Below are 21,883 nucleotides of genomic sequence, written 5' to 3'. Positions count from 1 at the left end.
CTACAGCTCCGATGCAGCCCCTGTCCGCCCATCCCGCAGGCCCTGCTCAGGTCGCTTCGTGGCCGCCCTGATGGAGAGATGTGGCCTCTGCGGCCTGCAGGTGGACGGGACACGCACCTGCCTGGAGAGCAGCCCATTCCAGCTAGCCCGCCCTCCAGGGACCTCTGGGGACCGCTCCCGGGGCCCTCCTCACCCTGCTCTCGCCCTGGTCTCCCGGCTGAGACCACGGCCTTGGAGGACATGAGGCTGCCTGGCCAGTCATGAGGTCCTGCCTCCCTTCTGCCTGCCATTTCCATCATACCATCTTCCTCGTGGGGCCTTTTTTCATATTCTGAACAACTTAGAAAGTCACTTTTGTGGTCAGAATTGTTCCCAAGCGGCATTCCAGATGCTGGCCGGGTCCCGGACGTTATTCTCAGGGTTCTGGGCTCGGCTGTCACCTCAGATGTGCTCCTCCCCCTCCTCCTCCTCTCCTCCCCCTCCAATTCCCCTCCCACTCCCTGCCCCCCTCCTCCCACTCCCCTCCCCTCCCCCTCCCTCCTCCCTGGGACAGCCAGCCTTCTCATGGGCCCCCATAAGCATCCCTCATGAGCCATATTGCTTTTCAGGGTTTTTAAAAATGGGCTCTAAATATTCTGAACTTTGCTTTCCCAGGTTTGAAAAAGACCCCTCCTTTTCCCCACAAACTCCAAAATAAAGATCCCACTTCTACCTCAGGGCAATCTCCAGCCTTCTTGGTTAGAAAAAGGTTCAGAAAAGCAACTCCTGCCTTGCTTCCTCTTCCTCTAGAGATGTGACACGTTGGAAATTCATCACTCGCTCCGCTTTGAGCAGCACGGCCCCGGGCAGGCCGCTGGAAGGGTGGCTGACGCACTTGGCGGGGGCCGGGCCTACACCCTGGCCAGGAAGGTGCCCAGCACCACGGCCGGACCGGGCGTCTAGGGCTCCAGCCTCGGCAGAGCCCAGGCCCCTTTCACTGGGGGTCCTGGGGGCACACCCTCCCAGGGCGGGAGAAAGCCTTCACCCCATCTGCCACAGCTCCTGACGATGCCCGTGGGAGACCCACCCACGTGGGCGTCCACAACACTCTCTCAGGCCCTCCTGCCCGAAGGCTAAGCACCAACACAAAGGTCAAAAGCACGCTTCCAGGGTCCAGGACTCCCGGGAAAAAGGGCAGCCTGAGGTGCGGGTTTAATGAGTGAGGCCAGCTGGAAGGGATCCCCGAGAGTGTCCCTCGTTCCCTCTCGCCCCCGTGGCAGTCTGGCTATGAGCAAGGTGGAGTCTATGAGAGGAAACTAGGCATTTGTGGGTGGGGCCCCAAACGCCAGGAGAGCCTCCCCAAGGGAGGCCCAGGCAGCAAGGTCAGGATGCCGGCCATCTGGGCAGGCAGGGGGGAGCCACAGAATCGGGAGGGGGGGGGCGGGGGCAGAAGTGGGCATCGGAGAAGACGAGGTTGGAGGCAGGTAGGAGGTGAGGGTGGGCAAGGGAGGAGCTCCGAGGACACAGGTGTTGTGGGGACGGGGCATGCGTGGGGGACGTGGCAGGGGAGGGAGTGTGGCCTCCCTCGGGCATATGGGGAAGGGGCAGGCACTGGGGGCTCCCAGCCAAGAGCGGGGCTCTGCTGTGGGCCACGTCCCGCTCCAGCGAGACCACCAACCACAGAGCGCAGGAGGCTGCCAGGCCCTGGGCCGTGCCCAGTGGTGGGTGCTGAGAACCGAGGAGCCGGGGCAGGATGCTCCAGGCGGGGTGGGAAGAGGACAGTGAAGGCAAGCGCGCCCCCCCCGAGGCGCCCCGGTACCGCTGGAAGGCAGCCCTCCTGGTCCCGGCGCTGCCCTGGCTGCGGGCCCTGGGGCCCGACCTGGGGGCAGCCGCTGGGGACCTCCTCTCCTGTCCTGCCCTGACAGATGTCAGGACGGCCTGGGTCTGGGGCTCTGGCTCCACCCAGCAGGCAGGCACGCATATGTGGGACATTCTTGCCCGAGCATCTCAGAGCAGGAGGAGGTGCCTCTGCTCTACTTTCTACTTTTCTTGTAAGTAGGAAATAAAAATGGAGTCTTCCTGCTCTCGAAGGGAACAGGTCGTTCCCAGGCTGCTGTGCAAAATGAAAGCCCTTCCTCAAGGAGCCTCAGAAAAGCAGCCAGTGCCCGTGCGCCCTCGGGCGACGCCCCAGCTCACCCCGGCTCCAACGCCCCACCCCAGCGCCCGCCAGGCCCCCAGCCTCCTGCTGCCCAGCTCTGTGGGCGCCTGGGTGACACCAGGGACCCACTCACATATTCTCACAGGGACCCAGGCTGTCACCGACAGGCAAGGTTGCCTGGGGGTGCAGAAGCAAGTCACAAAAAGCTACTTTTTAAAATAACGTTCATTTTCTTGATTAGAAAAGGAATACATATTCATTAAAGAAAAATTTTAAAATAGACGAAGAAGATTAAAAAATTAAAAAGCATCCGTAACTCCACCGCCTAGAGAGGGCCACTGTCGGCCTTTTTTCTTTTTCTTTTAAACGCGTGTCTCCTTGGGAGCCGGGCGGGCCAGGCTGGGTGGGCCGGGATTGGTGGCCCGCAGCCATCTCCAAGCTGAGACGCACTGTCAGTAGTGACATCCCTGTCACGGGTCGGGGTGGCATCTGGCCAACAGCACGGGCCAGAGCAGGTCACGGGGGGCCTACCCTTCTGGGGGGAAGGGCCCTGCTATCTCCCAGCAGCCGCACTGCAGACGGTATCTCTGAGAAGGTCGGTCCCCTTCGACCACCATGAGGGCTGACCAAGTCCAAGGGAAGGGCAGGAGGACGCCCACCACCACGCTGTCTGCTCTCCCCCCACCGGCCACCCCAAGGGGGGCCCCTCTGTGGGCCAGTTCCCACCCACCCCAGGGGAGACGGGGCAGGCCTGGGCCCTCCCCGACTCAGGACACACGAGCCGCGCGCCCCCGCTCCTTGGACCTGCCCAGAGGGCTCCCAGCAGGGCTGGCCAGGGCGTCCGCCAGGCGGGCAGCCTGACACTTCTGCCCAGCTGACCATCGGCCCGGGCCACGTCAGGGACAATGTGCATGAGAGCAGATGTGGGCCAGAGGGGCAGGAGCCAGGCTTAGAGAGGGAAGGCCAGGCAGGAGAAGAGGGGCCAGGACGGTGTGAGGGCTCTGCACCCACCTGGCGTCGGCCTCACTGTAGTACTCTCTTGCCACGATGTCCTCAAAGAGCTCCCCACCAGTGACCCTGTGGGAAAAGCACACAGAGGTCGCCCTGTCACCGCCATCACCACCTCCACCGTCACCGTCTCCACCACCTCCTGCTCGTCATCACCGCCGCCAGCACCACCGTCTTCACCTCCACAGCCATCAATACCACCATCCTCACCATCACCAGCACCACCTCCGCCCCGTCTCCAGCATCACCCGGGACTGACAGCTTACCAAGTGCTTACTCACATAGGGCGGCACTTCGCATTTTAGCCTTCACGCCCCCTCCGTGACACTGGTACTCTTAAGCTCAGAAAACTGAGTTTCGATGATCTCAGGGACTTTCCCAGAGTTTGGGCTCAGGCAGCCCAGGAATCTGAGTCAGGCCTCTTCACTGTTACCCAGGCCCTGCGACTAATTCCAGGCCTGAGAAAATCTGGTTTTCCTTTGCCAAACCCCCTAAGGCCAGAGATGCGGCCCACACACAGAGCAGAGGGGCCAGAAGAGACGTTGCCTGGATCTGACCTCCCTGGTGGGCAAGGTCACGAGGTGTTCAAAGCCCCATTTCCAGAAGGAGAGTGGGACCTCTGTCCACACACCCTCTTGCCACGTGTCGCTTGCCAAAATGACTAGATCCCCTGGGCTGGGAAACGTGGGCGTGGACAGCAAGGTGAAAAGCAAGGGTGAGGGATGGATGCACGGGGAGCAGGGAGGAGACATCCCTGGGTCCGCCCAAGCCCTTCACTCCACCCGGCAAGCTCTGAGTCGACCGGAAGTCTCCATCTAGGGCTTCTGTACCCCTGTGTGGTCCAGAGTCTCCCTCCTGTGTCCTGTGGGTACACCGAGGGACACTCCCTCCGCAGCCACACCCTCCTTCCACCTGCAGCTGCGCTGGCCTCATGCACTATGATCTCTCCGTTTGCATCTCAGTTCCCATTAGCTCTCGAAGTTGGGGCTTGGGTTGGCTTCATTTTGTGCCCAGCACTCAGCGACCACGGGCATGGGCCCTGCTGAACAGTGGCCCTGGCGTGGGCGGGCTCTCTCTTAGTGCTAGAGAAACACAAAAACGAGGATGCGTTGGGTGTTGGCATGCTCCCGCTCGAGGCTAGATGCTGGCCCTCAGATCCTGTCAGACTCCCAACAAGCCTGGGACTTGGGGGAGCTTTTAGGGTCCCACTCTGCCACCTGAGGCAGCTCAGGCTAGAGCAGGTGACCGCCCGAGGGAGCAGAGCCTCATGTGTCCGCGTGCACACGTGTGTGTGTGGAGCAGGATGGGGCTCTACGTCCAGCCCAAGCGAGCGGGACTCACTGTTCCTCTCTGCACACACAGCTCACAGGTCAGGCTCTGCAGACCCTGAGTCCAAGCATAGGGCAGAGGGGGAAAGGGCACAGGTATTGCTCGGGGCTGTAGCAGGGGCACAGGGAGCCCCCCAGGAGGCTCCACCTGGGGCCGGGGACAGGCCCTCTGGGTCCTTGCATCCACAGGAGGCTCCAGTCTGTGCACCTGGGGCCTTGTGGTCCACAGCTGTAGGTCAGGGAGTTGGTTGCAGGGGGCTGGCGTCTCGAGCTGGCCGGGAAGGGCCTGGTCTGGAGGCCAATGTCCTCCCTTTCCTCAGGCTCCGGCCAGACAGCATGGCTAGTTCTGGGCTGCAGCCACAGCCCCTGGGAGAGCCCTTTCCTCTGTTCCCAGGCCTGGTCCCCAAGGCCACGTGACATTCTGAGGCATGGGGAGTGGGGAAACCTGGCAATCTCCAAATCCACAGAGCCCCCAAACTGCCAAAGGGCCTGGGGCTTCCTGAAGGTGATGCCAGCCCAGGCCAGAAACGTCTCCCCAATTCTGGGGCTACAGAGTCGCAGAGGGGATGCAGAGTGGCACAGGAGGGCTGTGCGCAGGGTGGGGGCATCTCCACGCCTCCACTCCTCCCCCTCCCTCAGCAGCCCCCCGCGCAGGCCTTCCCTGCCCCCCCCCCCAAACAGCTGCCTGAGGCCTAGGGCTGTCCTGGATGCTGCAGAGCGGGAGTTTCAACAGGCCTGGGGGCCACAGAGGTTTGGGAGGAGGATGTGCAAGGCCCAGGTCCTCCCTCCTCGCCACCCTCTCCAAAAACCCCAGCCAGTTTCCTCTCGCCAGCCCCGCGCAGAGCCTCTCCCCACACCTGCCTGTTGTGTGGGGCAGCAGATTCAAGACCCTCTCACACACGTGCACGCACTTACATGCACAAGTGTGCACACACGTACACACACACACACGCACACCATTCTCTCCCACCTTGTCCACTCCTGAATCACACACACCCACCCACCTGTCGGCCACCAGGGGCCCGGACATGGCCACCCTCCAGCCCGGGGGCCTCTGTATTTCCTGGAACAGAGGCTGGTGGAACTGGGTGGGTCTGGGGGCCCACGGGGGTGACAGCAAGCCTGCCACGTCCACAGGGGCCAGGGGACAGACGTTTCAGGGCACAGCCTCGGCCCAGCAGCGGTAGCTGTGTCACAGGTCAGCCCTGGTCACCTAGCTGGTGACTTGAAGTGGTGTCTTGTGGGACACGGGGGACCAAGAGGTGGCCCAGCCCCTGCAGGCCTCTCCTGGCCATAGAGGCCGAGGCTTTTGTCGTTTGAGGGAGGAGCTTCCCATGGAGACACGTCCTGCCCCCATGGCCACAGCCCCCAGGGCTGGGCTTCATGGAGGGCACACAGAGCCACCCCGAAGCTACAACCCCTGCCCACCCCAGGGTCCCAAGCTGTGCTGACTCACGGACAGCTAAATATAGCACCACTCAGCCGGAGCTGTCGGGAAGTGAGGGGATGAGATCACCGCTTCTAAATCCATCAGGAAGTGAGAGGCAGCAGAGGCCCCAGACACTCTCACTTAGCGCCACACACGCATGCATGTGTGCACACACATGCACACACATACCCACGTGTATCCACTCCCACAAGTCTCATATGTACATGTGTACACACATGCATGCGTACACCCCATAAATCATATGCACGTGTACACAGACACGCACATGTGGGTGCACATGCACACCCACAAGCCACATGTGTGTGCACACATGCACTCATGGACATGCACACACACATGTACGTGTCCACACCCCCAACTCATACACATGTTCACACACATACACACACCACACATACACCCATGCACACAAACCACACACATACACGTGTTCATACAATCACGCTCACATACGTGCACACACTGAAACCCACACATGCAAGCTCATAAACACACACGCACACATGCACTCATAACACACAGGCAGTCTTGTGCACACCCTTCCACAAATCACGTGCACGTGTGTACACACGTACACGGCCCCACAAATCACACACACACATGCCCATTCATCAACATACACAAATGCATCCACGCAATCATAAACCCAGAGGCACTCTTACACACACATGCACACACGCAAATGATCACGCCAGCCGGTGGGCCCCAGCCAGGGGAAGGAGGGGGAAGGAAGACCGAGGGCCCGTTCCTCCGGGGCTCCTCCCCTCCCTCCCTCCCCTCCGCCCCAGCCTCCAGCAGGTGTTCTGTGTGGGGGAGGGGACCAGCTGGGCAGTCCCATCCCCCTGGGACTCCGTGCTGTGCGCCAGCGCAAAGCCAACCAGCTAAGAGCAGAGCCGAGGGAGGCTGGCCCACGCAGCTGGGGGCAAGGCTACCCAGGAGTCGGAGGACTGCCCGCAGGGGCTGGGGAGACCAAGGGTCCCAGCCCGGCCCAACGCTGGGAGCAGATGAGAGCACAAGTCCCTGGGCTCCGGCACTTACAGATCGAAGACCAGGTAGTGGAAGCCTTCCTCGGAGATGCTGTCGTGGAGACGCACTGTGGGGACGGGAGAGGCCGTGAGCGTGGGCAGCAGCCCGGGGCCTACCCACGCCGCCCAGCCCGCCTCCGACCAGTCCAGTCCCATGGCCAGTAGCACAAGCGCCCCAAGGAGGGCCCACCCACCCCCCCCCCCCAAGGACCTGGGGCTTCCCACAGCACGGGCTGGGGAGGGCCCGGGTGGGCGCTGCAGGCAGAGCCCGAGGGGTGAGCCGTGGGCCCTGCAGGCCGGCCGGCCCCAGGCCAGCATCCAAGGGCCTCAGGGATGTGGCCTTTCCTTTCCTTTCCTCTGCCGGAGGGAGACCCTGACCCCTCTCAGCCCCCGCCGGGTCCCCTGCTCCCAAACGCAGCAGGGGTGGGGCTAGGGGTGCAGGGACGAAGGCCCACACCACCAGGTCTGGAAAGGAGCCGTCCAGGGACTTCATGGGAGAGGAGTGCGGAGGGCGCCATCGCCAACCTCTCGGGCCAGGCTGAGGGGGCAGGGACCCCCGGGCAGAGGACCACCTGCCCAGGGCCCAGTGCGGCATCACTTTCAAAGGTCAGACCCTGAGCTCCCATTCCAGAACCGGCATGGTCGGTAGGATGGCGCCACGCCACGCACGCCCTCTCTGCTTTAGTCCGTTTTCTTCATCTCCCTGAGCCTGGAACAAGGGCCCGGCCAGTGTCGTGCTGATTAGGGGTTGACGAACGAATGAATGAGGGAATGAATGAATGAGTGAACAGCGAAGTGGATGTCAGCACAAAGAACACAAGCCCAGTGCCTCCTTTTCCTTGAGGTGGAGACGCGCCCAGCACTAAACAGCAGGTATTTCTAGTAACGGCTCATTTGGACACTGCCCCCCACGTGACGGATCCTGCCTTCTGTGTCAGGAGCCTGCAGTGTGCTCATCCCGAGAGGTTACAGGTGCGGAAGCTGGTGCACAGAGAGGGTAAGTTACTGGCTGAGGGTCACACAGCTCGCACAAGGCCAAAGCAGCAGTGTGGACGGGGGCTCGGAGCTCCCACAGAGCTGCTGCCCCACCAGCCTCGGCCCGCTCCGCCCCTCTGCTCCTTAGGCTTCACTCCCCCCTCCCCCACCACCACGAGGGATGGGGCCACCAGCACCGAAAGGGTGAAGAGCAGAGCTTCTCCCGGGGCCCACAGCCCCTTCCTCACGCCCTCGAAGCTGCCCTAGCTCCCAGCTTGGCTGCCAGCATCCTCCCTCTCCCAGCTCTGGGCTTCCCAAGGGCCCGGCCAGCAGTGTCCTCACACCAGGAACCCCAATCTGGCTGCAATGGCCCCTGACCTCGGGCCACGGCCTGGCGCCCGGGGGGCAGGCCCCTGCTGCAAGCAGTCAGGGCATCTGGTCGCCAAGGAGAAGCGGCATGGGTGGCTCCAGGGCGCCTCGTCTCACACGTCTGCTTCTCTCACCATCTCCCCCTCCCATTGCTCGCTTTAATCTCTGCTCAAGGACCCAGCGTCCAGCCTCACCCCACCCAGGTCCGCCCGGACCCCGACTCCACCCGGGCAGGTCTGCATCTCCCTAACACACAGCAGACCCCCGGCTCACTGCGACCTCCTCGAGGCCCCTCCTGCAAAATCCCTGAGGGACCAAAAGCTCTCCCCATGCTGACTCCTTTCTGCGGGGGGCCCAGCACATCGGCCCCTCCGAGCAGCCTCCCCTGGAACTCCAAGCAAAGAAAGGCCCGGGGTGGAGGGGCAGCATGGAGGGGAGGGGTCCACCCTCCACCACCCCGCCAGCCCTGCAGACAGCGCCCCAGAGGGACCCCCCCCCGGGGGGCCTTTCTCTCCTCCCATGCAGGGGAGCCCCCTTCCCCAGGGGAGCCTCAGGGGTCCATAAGTCTGGGGTGCTGCTGGGCCTTCCTCCTGGCAGAGGCCACGCTGCCCTCAGGCCTCGCCCCCCGAGCAGGTGAGAGGGGCTCAGGCTCCCAGGTCCTGCTGGCAGGGCCCTCGGCCTCGCCCTGGAAGACACTGGGGGTTCTGCATGGGAGTCAAGGCCACGTAGGCGTAGACACTCTTTTTAGTTAAATAGTTTTAACATTTAAAAAATAGTTATGTATTACTTTAATGGTTTGGAAGAAAACCTACCTAGCACATCAGACCCGTGATTTCACAGGCAGGACTAAGTCAAGAAAGGAATTGTCATAGAATCTTTTTAAGTAAAAACAGTAAGTAAATAACACTGTGGGTGGCATACAGAGGCGGCAGATAAAGTCCCAGTAATACCTGAAAGAGTCTGGCCTGGGAGCACTGGGTTAGGGGGACAAGGGGGTGGGGGGAGCCCAGGGACGCGCCTCCTGCTGCTGGGGCCACAGCTCCTCCAGGGACAGGACCCCGAGTCCCAGGCCAGGGGGCTCTCGGTAGGGGGTCCTTCTGCCCCTCCAAAGCTGCGCCTGAACCCCTCCCTGGACCCTTGTGCTGTGAGGGAGGGCAGGGCCCTGTGACCCATCATATGATGGGCTTTGGGAAGGGAGAGCTGGGGAATGACAGCATGGGCCCTGAGCGTTTGGAGACTGGAAACCTTTCACCTTCCCCTCCTGCACTGGCCTCCTCATCTCGGCAGGAAATCCTCGCAGGGCCATTGTCCCCCATGGTGCCCACCTGCCCAGCTCCTGGGTGGACCATCCTGCAAGGGAAGCCAGTTCCAGCCCCAGAAGCCAGTTCCAGCCCCAGAAACCAGGAGGTGGGAATTTGCCATCAATGAGCCAGGCCCAGGAGAGAGAGGGTCAGCGTGCAGAGAGGAGGCTGACGGGGGGCTGAGGGGAAGCTGGGGGGAAGCCAGAGAGAGGCTAAAGGGAGGCTGAGGGGAGGCTAAAGGGAGGCTGGAGAGAGGCTGAGGGGAGGCTGGAGAGAGGCTGAGGGGAGGCTGGAGGGAGGCTGAGGGAGGCTGAGGGGAGGCTAAAGGGAGGCTGGAGAGAGGCTGAGGGGAGGCTGGAGAGAGGCTGAGGGAGGCTGGAGAGAGGCTGAGGGGAGGCTGGAGAGAGGCTGAGGGAGGCTGGGGGAGGCTGAGGGGTGATGGGAGGCTGAGGGAAGGCCGGAGGGAGGAAGAGAGGAGGCTGGAGGAAGGCTGAGGGCTGCCTGCTGAGTCAAGGCCGATGGGCTCTGCTCACCGCCCAATGGGGCCCATTCTAACAAGGCTGTGGAAGATTCTGCCTGCCACGGGCTCTGCTTAATCTCTGTCACCCACAGTCCCTGGGGGCAGTGTGGGAAGTTTGGGACACCCTCACGTGCTGAGCAGCAACCTCTTGAGGCGGCTACAGCCCACCAGTGAGGTGAGGGTGGAGGTAGCCTTGCCCTCAGCCGAGTCTCCCGCTGGCACGGGGTAGGTGTCCGTAAATATGCGCTGACGAGGGGATTCCTGAGACCCCAGGTGGAGGGAGCCAACCTCATGGACAGTCGACTACAGCACAGACGTGTCTGTGGAGGGCACGTGTCACGTGGAGGGCACGTGTCTTGCGGGTCATGCCCGTCCCCAGACGCCCGGGCCTGCTTCCCGGGACGGGCCCACACAGGGCACTGCCAAGGCCGGCCCACACCTGTCTCCTCTGCCCAGGTGCCCCCTGGTCTCTGAACAGAAACTAAAGCCCCTGGGAGGGGAGCTTCCACCCAGGGGCCTGACTCCGGGCACCAGCTCCTAATGCTACAGCCCAGCCGGCAGCCAGCAGCCAGCATGTGCCATCGTGCTAATCGTGAGAAGCATTCACACCCTCTGATGGGCCCCCTTTAAGAGGGGAGCTTGGCTCCTTCACTCTCGTGTGTGGCCTTCAAACAAACAGAATAAGGCAGGGTGACAGCATGACCCCTCCCAGACTGGATCATAACTTCAAAAATTAAACACAGAACCACCATATGGTCCAAGAATCCACTGCGAGGTATACCCCCAAAGGACTGAAAGCAGAGACTTGGACACCCATGTTCATGGCGGCATTAGTCACGATAGCTAACAGGCCAAGTTCCACTGATGGATGAAGAGATACACACAATGTGGAATAGACACACAGTGGAATATTATTCAGCCTTAAAAAGGAAGGAAATTCTGACACCTGCTACAACACGGATGAACCTTGAGGACATTAGGCTCAGTGAAATCAGCCCGTTCCCAAAAGACAAATACTGTATGGTCCCGATATCAATGAGGTTCCCAGGGTGTCAAATTCATAGAGACAGAAAGTAGAATGGTGGGTGTCAGGCGCTGGGGGCGGGGGGGGGGAGTGGTTAGTGTTTAATGGATGCAGAGTTTCCCCTGGGGGTGATGAAAAGGTTTTGAGTACAGGTGAGGGCGATGGTTACATAACATTGTGAATGTACTTAATGTCACTGAACTGTACACTTAAAAATAGTTAAACTGATAAATATTGTTATGTATATTTTACCACAATCTGGGGAAGAAAAAGCACTGTGTTCCTTGTTCTCCTTCCCTCTCCATCTCTGTCTGTCTCTCTGTCTCTGTCTGTCTGTCTCAATCTCTGTCTCTGCCTCTCTCTGTCTCTCTTTTTCTTTCGGTCTGTCTCTCTCTGGAGCCCTGGGCAGGGCCAGCTCATGGCCAGGCCACCTGTGTAGCTGCCCCAGGCCCCAGGCTCCAGAGGGCCCTGCCCTGCTGTTGCTGTTTTGAAATTCATAATAATTTTTGAGAAAAGTCCCCACATTTTCATTTTGCACCGATCCCACAAATTATGTGGCAGCCCCCCCCCCCCCGCCCCCGCCCCAGTCACCCAGCTGAACTGCTCTTGAACCCACAGAGACAGAGAAAATCAGCGCTTGTTGGTTGAGTTCTGGGGCAATTAGTTGCCAAGCCTGGACGACTGACACACGTGTGAAGCACGCCTAGTCCACAAACAAGGAGACTGTGCCTCAGGGAAGTTCAGGGGCTGCTGTGGCTTTTGAGGGCAGAGGCGGGGCCCGAATCCAGGTCTCTGAGCTCTGAACCTCAGCACACTGCCTCGGAAAGGGGGGCTTTCACGGCTCCCGCCCGGCTCCCCAGGGGAACCCTCTCGGCTCCTCGCAGGGGGGTCCCTGTGAGGAGGCGGCAGCATCTCCACCTTCCAGACGGGCAAACCGGGGCTCCTCCCCTGCGCACGCCCTGAGCACAACTGCTTCCCGAGTGAGCCAGGACAGGAAGGGGAGCCCCTCCCAGAGCCCCTCCCCCGCCTCCATCTGAACGTGCTCCTGCTTCCTCTCCCGGGGGTGCGGGGCTGGGAGCACTTCTGTTCAGAGATGGGGCTGGGTAGACACAGGCCACGGAGCAAGGGGCTCCCCTCACCTCCCCCAAAAGTCTCCCCCACTACTCACTCATCAAGAGAGCCCCTCCTGAGTCTACAGGCAATGTTCAGCTGAACCCCCAGAGTCTCAGCTCTGCCTCCCCTGTGTTCTAGAATAAACCCCCTACGCGGGCCTCAGGGACCACTCAGAACCCACCCAGAACCACACGGGGTATGCAGGCAGGGCAGGGAGGCTTCTTGTTGAAGAACTGTCCCCAGACACCAACCCAAGAACACCTGGGTCTTCTCCCTAGTACCGGGATTCCTGAAAACCACTCAGAATGGGGGACCCACACTTGATTGGCGCTCAGCGGACACAGGGGAGGGAGCTGGCATGGGAAGGGGTGTGGGTAGAGCTGGCGGTGAGGTGGGATCAGCCAGGAGCACCAGGAGAGAGGGTCCTCGGGCGCCTGGACCTGGACGGGCAGAGGGGCAACAGCCCAGGGGTGAGGTCGGACTGGAGCCCGCCTTTTGCCAAACATGCCCCGGCCCAGTGAAGAGGGGGCTGGGGTCCCTGTGGACACCCACCTCAGAATCACCCACCAGGCTGGCTCAGATTCCGATTCCTGGGCCCGCTCTAGGCCTCCGAGCCAGGCTTTCCCGGGGGCAGGTCAGGAATCTGCGCGCTGTGATTCCAACAGTCTCAGCCTTGAGAATCCGTGATTAGAAAGAGTATGGGCCCAGGCACGAGGGCGGCAGCAGCCCTGGGGCCGACACCGAGGGGCCCGCCTAGGAACAGGAGATCTGCCTTGCCCTGCACCTCGCACCCAGGCTGGGCCAGCTGCACAAGAGCCAGTGGCCTGGAGGGGCCACAGCCACGGAGGCAGCAGCTCCCACAACCAGCTCCGAGGACCCCGAGCCCCCCTGCGGCCCTCCTGGTCCCGCGGCCGAGGCCATGGTCTGGGAGTGGCACGGACGGGGCTCCTGAGCACAGCCTGGCATCCCTTTTAGACAGAGTCCTGGGCGTCATCCCGGCACAACTGAGTCAGAACGCGGGCAAGAGGGCCCGGGAATCCACCCTGACGAGCTCCCTGGGGGCCTCTGAGAACGCGGGCCCACCCTCCCCCCGTGCCACCCGGCTGCTTCCCGGTGTGGTCAAGGGCTGGGTCCTGGGCTCCTCAGGAGTCCCTAAAGGGACCAGAGGTGGAGAAGACAGGCAGCTGTGCTGCGCGGACAGGGGCCGCTCACGGCTGAGCGGGGCAGGCGGAGGCTGACAGGCCCCGGGAGATCTGCACCAGCTTCCGGGGTCTGGGGTCCCAGCAGCTCCTACGATTGTGTCTGGACTGAATCCCTACTCAGTCTGAGGTTTCAGAAGGAAGGGGCTCAATTGGGTGATTGGGATTGACATGTATACACTGATGTGTATAAAATTGATGACTAATAAGAACCTGCAGTATAAAAAAACAAACAGAACAACTAATACTAAACTTTCATTGGGTTATTTGTATGGAAATATGTTAATATAAATGTTTCAGACATTACATGAAATTTCTAAAGATCTTATATGTTCTGGTATAACGTTATAAGTCATAATTCTAGTTATTACTTTAAAATGTATATCTCAGAAATAAAAAAAAAGAAGAAGGAAGGGGCCTACCGTGGGCAGGGCACCCACACTCCCTGAGGCCAAGACCCGGGCTCCTGGGGCTCCACGTGCCCCCAAGGGGCAGCTGATCCCCGACCCAGATGGCAGTTCCAGGGGCCCCGGGCTGGGGGGACGGCAGAGGTTCTCCAGAATCAGACCTCAAACCTCAGGCCTCAGGCCTCAGGCCTCAGGCCTCAGACCTCAGGCTGGGGCTGTGCTGGTGTGGTCTTCGGTTTCCAAACTTTTTTCTCTGTAATCAGGCCGTCTTGTGGCTTTTCTGAAGCCACGGAACGTGAGGCCCCTGTGTGTTTTCACCAGAATCATGGATCAGACTTACAGAGTGGTGGGCAGGGACCCATCCAGGAGGAGCCCGGCCTTGACCTCCCCCAGAGGGTTGCCCCAAAGTCCCTGCAGGAATCCCTCCGGGTCAGGAGGAGGAGATGTTTCCAGGGGCCTGAGGGTGGGATACTTCAATGGAGAAGGAAAGGGATGCCTTTGGGGTCCCCCTGCTGGCTGTATGGGAGAGCTGGGACCCCTACCCCGAGGGCTACTCACCGATGTTGGAATGCTTCAGAAGACGGCAGATTCGAGCCTCTCTCTCCAGCTTCTGGTGATCTGGGGACAAAAAGGGACACAGCATCACCTCGTGGCCCTGCAGCCAGTGACACCCCGTGCCCCTCGACTGCATGCTGGACAGACTGCCAACCACGAGACTCACGGCCAGGAGGACCTGGCCACCACCTCCCTCAGTGTCCACCCGGGTGACCGCTGCCTGCCCAGGGGACACATCACGTTGTGCCCCCCACCCCCACCCCGACCCCTGGCTGGCAGCGTTGGGCTGGAAGAGGCTGCCCAGTGCCTGGAATGAGAAGCCCACGGGAGACGGGAGTGGGGCTCACTCGGGGCCCAAAGTTTCCCCAGGTGATTCAGGAAGAGAAGATGCCATCTATCAGCAACAGAACGGACAGCACCAATTTAATCCTTCACTAATTTGGCCTAATTCCAGACTCTGCAGAGCTTTCTGCTGAGGCCTAATTTGTTCTTCAGAGGCGGTTGAGGGGCTGGCAGAGCAGTGCTGTCGGCCCGCTGGGGGCGTGCAACCAGCGTGCGGGTCAGCATGGGCCTGGGCCGGCCTCTGGCTGGACATCCGGCAAAGGATGCTCGACCTGACCCCTACCCCTACGCACAAACCTACAAAAACACACGCCTGAATTTTGCCGGGCTCCGGTGTTTATTGCAACGTCAGCAGGAAGAAGAGTCAAAGCCTCAGAGAGAAGTCACCCCAGGTATCCCGAAACTGCCCTTCCTCCCTCCAGCCCTGTGTCCCTCCTCCCATCCCCGAGAGGCACAGGACCTCAGTTCCAGAGGCCGGCCCCCCCAAGGACCGAGTGACTTATCAGCCAGAAATTTTATCTTTCAAACAGAGGTGCCAGGAGGATTTTAAAAGCTGATGGAGATTGTCACAGTAAAAAACTGAAAAAAACACATTTCCACTGAGCGGAGAAGGCAGAAATAAATCACACAAAAGAATACACCCATCAACGTGTGCACATCACCCCAACCTCCCAACGTGAGGCCGAGTGGAAAAAGCCGCTCACAGAGGAAGACCCAAACCACGCTTCATTCACATGGAGGCCAACACGCACGGCGCTGGCACACGGGTGGCCGGACAGTGAAGAAAGGTGGGGATTCAGGATGGCAGCTGCTCCAGGGCGGGAAGTGGCTGGGGAGGGGGTGCCCGGGGCCTGGGACCCCCCCGCCCCTGCTTGCACTGAGCCCTTCACTGCAGGGGCCTGGGGAGGACATTAATACACCAGACAAGACCACAGGACCGCCTGATTCACCAGGGAACTCCTGACAGCCCTCACTAGCGGGACACAATTAATGTGCTAATTACAAAATGTCCTCAGAAGCAGTAAAGCCACTCGGTAGGCCTCCTCAGACCTGCCAGCCCATCCCTGCCTCTTCCTTGGGGGAAAGGACCCAGCCCACCAACAGGTCCTCCTGCAGGAAAGGAGCCCGCTGGCTAGCGTGTGGTCAGCTCTCCCTGGGCCATGTGACAGAGGCTGGGAGAATCAGGACAGTCCTGAACACGGACATACCTGTAAACACACATGTGCCTCTCCTGAACGGAAAGTCATGCCTGTAGACAGGAATCTCTCTGGGAAACACCTGGGGCATCCAGCTGGCTCTCCCTCTTCTCAGGATGGGCACTCAAGCCTCCCGGAGATACTAACACCTTCCTGAGCTGCCCACCCGGCTCCCATCTGTCTTGCCAGGCCCCTTGGCCCTGGGAGGGCTCTGGCAGAACCGCAGGCCAGGGGCTGGGCGTTCGGGACAGACCCTCGCACCTTCACCTCCACACCAACGCAGCAAGCACTCTTGTGGCCCATCCTGCCGGCGGGGGGGGGGGGGGGGCGGGGGGGGGAATGGGGGTGGGGCAGCTACAGCATCAGCAGGCAAGATGCAGCCCAAGAGTCACCATTAGGAGGGATAAGTGGAAAGCGGCCGCAAAAGAACACAAGCGGGGTGGCTTTCACTTTTCCGTCTGCATGAAGCTCAAAAACAGGCAACACTAAGCATAACCAGGTGGGGGGCGGATGGCTTTCCATATACGTGAGGCCCACTCTAGAGGAAAGCAGGTGAATGGTTCTCGCAACATCCAGGACCGCAGCTCACTCGCAGGGTGGAATTAGGAGGGCTGGATGTGCACGGTGGTGGGTTTGTGGGTTGTTTTGTTCTTTCATAGTGTTTTTTTTTTTACATTTATTATTCTGAACATTTTTCAAACTTAAAGTTGCAAGAATAGTACAAAGTACTATTGGATCGCATTTCTGTATAATCTCTGTCCTTCCTATACATACACTTACCTCCTCTGAAGCATGTGAAAGTAAGCCCCGCATTTAGTGTCCTTTTACCAGGTAACACTCAGTGTGTTTCGTAAGCACAAGGACGTTCTCTTACATAATCTTGGGGCAGTTACCCCACTCACTAAATCCAGTGCAGATACGATACTCAATCTAACCCACAGTCTACATTCCAATTTTGTTCCTGTCCCCATAATGTCAGAGCGGATTCCTCCTGATGTGGATGGTACCTGAGCAGCCTACCCTCATGCGGATGGGGCCAGAGCAAGGCTGAGGTCAGAGTAGAGACAGGAGGCTATAAGACGGTGGGAGCAGGGGTAGTTTTCTCTGGAAAAACTGCTGATTGCAGTCATAAATAAAAACCAGGAGAAAAATCCATGTGGGACTCCATCTTTGGGAAGCAGATAACAAACAACTCTATCTTTTTACTGAATCTTGTCACCAAGGACAGAGAGCCCTCATCCAAAAAATCTGGACCTACTCCGAGGCATGTTTGGAGGGATAAATTATTTGTTTGGGGTCAAGAAGAGACACCATTACTCAGCCATAAAAAGAAACGAAATTGAACTATTTGTAGTGAGGTGGATGGACCTAGAGTCTGTCATACAGAGTGAAGTAAGTCAGAAAGAGAAAAACAAATACTGTATGCTAACACATATATATGGAATCTAAAAATAAAAATGGTTCTGAAGAACCTAGGGGCAGGACAGGAATAAAGACGCAGACGTAGAGAATGGACTTGAGGACACGGGGAGGGGGAAGGGTAAGCTGGGACGAATTGAGAGAGCAGCATTGACATATATACATTACCAAATGTAAAACAGATAGCTAGTGGGAAGCAGCCGCATAGCACAGGGAGATCAGCTCGGTGCTTTGTGACCACCTAGAGGGGTGGGATAGGGAGGGTGGGAGGGAGGGAGACTCAAAATGGAAGAGATATGGGGATATTGTATATGTATAGCTGATTCACTTTGTTATACAGCAGAAACTAACACAACATTGCAAAGCAATTATACTCCAATAAGGATGTTAAAAAAAAAGAAGAGATACCAGGCTGCCAGCCCAGGTGCTGGTGTCCACCCATGGCCAGGCAGGTCACTGACGCTCCCGGCTGTCCCCTTTCCGTATTGGGCCCAGCAGTACTCAGCCAGAAGCAGCTCTGAAACTCTGCATCACAACACGTGGTCCAAGCTGGTAAGAGTCCAAGTGTGTACATCACATCAAGATAGTAATTGCTTCACTCTGGGTGGCAGAATTACGGGTAACTTTTATTCTTTATATTTTTCCCCAACTTGGACAACAATCTTGTGTTACTTTTATCATAGGGAAAAATATTGGTTTTTTTTTTTTAGAAGTTTGATCCTGTCTCCAGAGAGCACAAAGCCACTGGATAAATATGATGAGGGGTGTGTCATAAAACCCGCTATGGTAACATTTGCCCTGGAATTAAAAATCTAAGCTGATATTCCATGACCTCAGATGGGAACCAGAAGCCACAAGAAGGGGCTGGAGGAGGAGGCTGCCCTTCTCCGGCCCAGGAGGCCCATCTCGGGCCCGGCACGTGGCCATGTGAGGAAGAACCCAGCATCCTAACTCTGCCTGCATCCTATGATTTTCTTTCTACAAAGTTGAGGCATCATCTCTGAATGTCCAAAGGAACATCATAAAAACCCACCATAGACATGGTGGGTTTAATTTAACCCAGTCCGGTTGGCAAGAAGTGTGTCTTGGCTCTACACCACCAGTGGGAACCTGGGAGGACACCTCCACCCCACCGCGTCCCCCGGCGGGCAGCAGCACGTGGGACCGGCCAGCAGCCCTGAGCAAACTCTGTGACCTCTCAGAACTGCCGCACCCGCTCATCCCTGCCAGTCTCCCTCCTTCCCGGGGCCCTGGCCCCAGGGACCTGCCTGGACTCGGAAGACCACGGCAGTGACCACCAAGCAGGCCCATGGAGAGAACGCAGTCAAAAGGCTGCCCATCCCACCCAGGACCCAACAGTACCCCGGGCACCCCAGCCCGGTACCCCCTCCTGAGGGAGGTCCCAAGAGTCTTCCTGAGCAGCCAGACCCTGCCGTGCCCACTGCAGTGATGCGCAGGCAGCGGGTGACCCCAGGAGGGGCCAACCAGGCACCTGCCAGGGCTGTGGAGGCCACGGTGCCTTGAGCCCAGCCAAGAGGCTCGAAAGGGCCCTCCCAGGGCTGTGGCCTGGTGCCCTGAGGGTCCGGGTGCCCGGAGTTGCCCTGAGGCCCAGGCACCTGCTGCTCGTGGCCCTGCTACCACGTCGGCTGGCGTTTTGTTATGGAACATTGGTACGTGTCTCGGAATGTGTGCCACGCCTGTGCAGGTTTGAAAGCAAGGACAAGTGAGCCCCGAGAATCCACCCCACTGACACCGCCACGCATCCTGTCCCCAGAGGGCGTTGGGCCCCCTTTCCAGGGTCGGTCCCTGCATCACCCCTCACGTGCCCTGCCTCTGGGGTCTGAGGGTGACCTCTGACATAGGACATGGAAAAACGGGGAGCCAAGGAATGAGGGCACAAGCTAAACTCCCCGCCAGCCTCCAGAACCCCACCCTGTCACAGCGAGACCTCTCCGCCCTCCTCCCCGCCACGGACCCAAGGCCAGCACTGACCGTGTCCTGGGGACCCAGGGGACACCGGTCCTGGGTCCCAAGGAGCAGGTGCAGCAGTGCCGTGAGCCCTGAGGACAGCAGACGCGGGGTGCGGGGGATGGTGCTGCCTGAAGGAGACTCAACGGGGGACACCGGAGTGGGGTTTTGGAGGAGCTTGCCATTCATGGGGGCACAGACTCGGTTCTCACACCCCCTCTGATGTGAAGCTCTAGGGAACTCCTGAGTTCAGCCATCTCTTAAATGCTCGGGTGCCTGACGGATCCGCACCCCACGTGGAGACCAGCCTAAGTGCCTGCGGGCCTGTAGCCAAAAAGTGACTGTCTTGTTGCGTCTGGGGCAACCTGACGTGCACGCGACACTTACACCTGCTCCCGCGAGGGGGTCGGCAGAGGCAGAAACAAGCTATTTATTTCTCCTAGCAGAGAAACACCCCACCGATAAAACACAGCATTCACTTATACTCTATAAAAGCGCTTATCAAACAAAACAAAAAGCACTTTACTGAAAGACACCAGCTACACTGGACCTGCCATCACCAGCTGTCACCTGCCTGAGCTCCTGTCACAGCCCCTGAGGCTCCATACCCTCAGCTCTGTAGCCCGTGCCCCAGCAACGCGGGACCTGGAAGCTTCTGGTTGATTCTGCCTTGATCTCTGTGCAGGCCTACCCTGCACTCTGGGGGTCCCCGAGGGGTGGCGCCGGGTGACCCGGGAAGGGAGGTGACCCCGTGCAGCCCTGCACGCCTCACGCTGGGTGCACACCCCACACAGGATGGCAGTTCCCAGACCCCAGGGGCCCCCAGGAACCCCTAGGAGGCGGGGAGGGGCCCTCTTGGGGCTGTCACTGTGCCGTGGCTGGCACCCACCACCGCGAAGGGAATGGGTCAGGGGACCCCAAGGGGCAGGAAGAGACAGGCGCTGCCAAAAATGACCACAGGGGGGCGCTGTCCACTCACCGTAAGCATTAACTTTGACTTCAATAACTCCCTGTGGAACGGCAGAGAGAGACTCAAACCGGCTCTTCCCCGCCCCAAACTAACTCATCAACAGGGCGGGTCCTCCCAGGCAGGGTCCCCCAGGTGGGGGCAGCCCGAGCTGAGTCAAGAATGAAGAGGTAGCTGCTGAGGGCAGGGGGGGAGATGCAGCCCTTGGAGGTGGGAGAGGATGATCGCGGGCCCTGCTGCACCCTGCAGGGTGGGGCACACGGTCGAGAAACAGGCACCCAGAGGAGCTCAGAGTCCTGAGGCCAGGACTGGACCCGAGGCTGGTGGCCTCCCTCACAGCCCCCCAGTGACGGCCGCCCGCCCAGCCGCCACCTGCTGCCCGGCTGTGGGTGACTCACAGCAGAGCGGGGCGGTTGGGGGGTGAGAGGAGCCAGCAGAAGGGCAACAGGAGGGACGTGGGTGGGCGCCTGGCCCCTCGCCCGCTGCCAGGAGCAGCAGCAGTGCTGTCACCGGCAGAAGGACACCCGCGAGGCGCCGGGCACGGGCAACAGGAAGGACGGGGCGGCGGGGGGAAGACAGGAGGCCCGGCCGTGAGGAGGGGCTGCCTCCCTCTCCCCGGGGCTCGGCCTAGGACAAGTGCGGCCACGTCCCGGGAAGTCAGCAGTAAGGACAGGTCAGGCTGGACCGAACATGAAACCCCGCGTGGAAAGCCCACACCGCCTGGCACGTGGAGGGGTTCAGGAACGCTCTCTCCTCCCCGATGCCTACTGGACCCCCCCTAGCCCCTGGGGCCGGGCGGGCTGTGTTCACTGGGGAGACCCCACCTGCACAAGGGTCTCCGCGGGCTTCTGCAGTTCCCCCCCTGCCCACCCTGGCTGGAGGACGACCTGGCCAGGGAGAGCTGGGGACGAGGGGATGGCAGAGGGCTCTGCTGGGGTCCTGGCCTGGGACATGGGAGGCTGGGACATGTCAGGGAACCGGCTGGAGATCGTGGGCCACCGTGGCTGCTGCCCAGGACACTCTGCCAAACTCAGCAGCTCCTGGACCCCGAGTCAGCAGGGATCTGAGCGTCAGGTTGGGGTCAGGCCCCCGCCCCGGGGTCACCATCCATTCCCTTGTGGCCAAGGCCCCAGGGGAGAAGGATGCCCACAGGGAAGGGGTGGACAGGGCCGGCCGGCCCTCAGGCTGTGGGGTGTGGGAGTGTGCGTGTGGCCAGGCCCCCGAGGGTGACACGTCTACAGAATCACCTGCCTGAACATGCAGCATGCGGGTGCGGGTGCGGCTGGAGGACGGCGGCCGCGGGGAGTCCAGGCAGCAGCCCCTGCCCTTGGCTGCCTCGCCTGTCCTCACCCGGGTGGGTGTGACCAAAGCCAGGGGTCCTGCACCAGCAGAGACAGTGCCGCCCCTCCCCCGGCGGGGGGAGGTCAGATGCCCACACTGCCCACCTCACGAGGTCCGAGGACAGCCGTAGCCTGCAGGGCTGGGGGCAGCTCCCACGTCCCATCCTGGCTGTCCAGCTGTTGCCTCCACAGGGTGGGGGGCTGCCCAGGCTCCCGTTCCATCCAGGCTAAACCAGCAGT

General features: G+C 60.1%; 1 protein-coding gene across 1 annotated transcript in view; it reads right to left on the bottom strand.

Annotated features, from left to right (window-relative positions):
• The window catches only part of CAMK2B (calcium/calmodulin dependent protein kinase II beta), a 90,215-nt gene that overhangs the window by 27,363 nt on the left and 40,969 nt on the right, over positions 1 to 21,883 (bottom strand). The window contains exons 3-5 of the mRNA XM_068550298.1: positions 14,415 to 14,474; positions 6,962 to 7,016; positions 3,149 to 3,214 (exon numbers count right to left, since the gene is read on the bottom strand). Coding sequence (XP_068406399.1) covers positions 3,149 to 3,214; positions 6,962 to 7,016; positions 14,415 to 14,474 — 181 coding nt within the window. The remainder of the gene's footprint in view (positions 1 to 3,148; positions 3,215 to 6,961; positions 7,017 to 14,414; positions 14,475 to 21,883) is intronic.

This window comes from Eschrichtius robustus, chromosome 8, assembly GCF_028021215.1.
Source record: "Eschrichtius robustus isolate mEscRob2 chromosome 8, mEscRob2.pri, whole genome shotgun sequence".
Taxonomy (NCBI): Eukaryota; Metazoa; Chordata; class Mammalia; order Artiodactyla; family Eschrichtiidae; genus Eschrichtius; species Eschrichtius robustus.
Note: the sequence above shows the minus strand (reverse complement) of the source record. Positions and strands in the feature narration are given on the sequence as shown.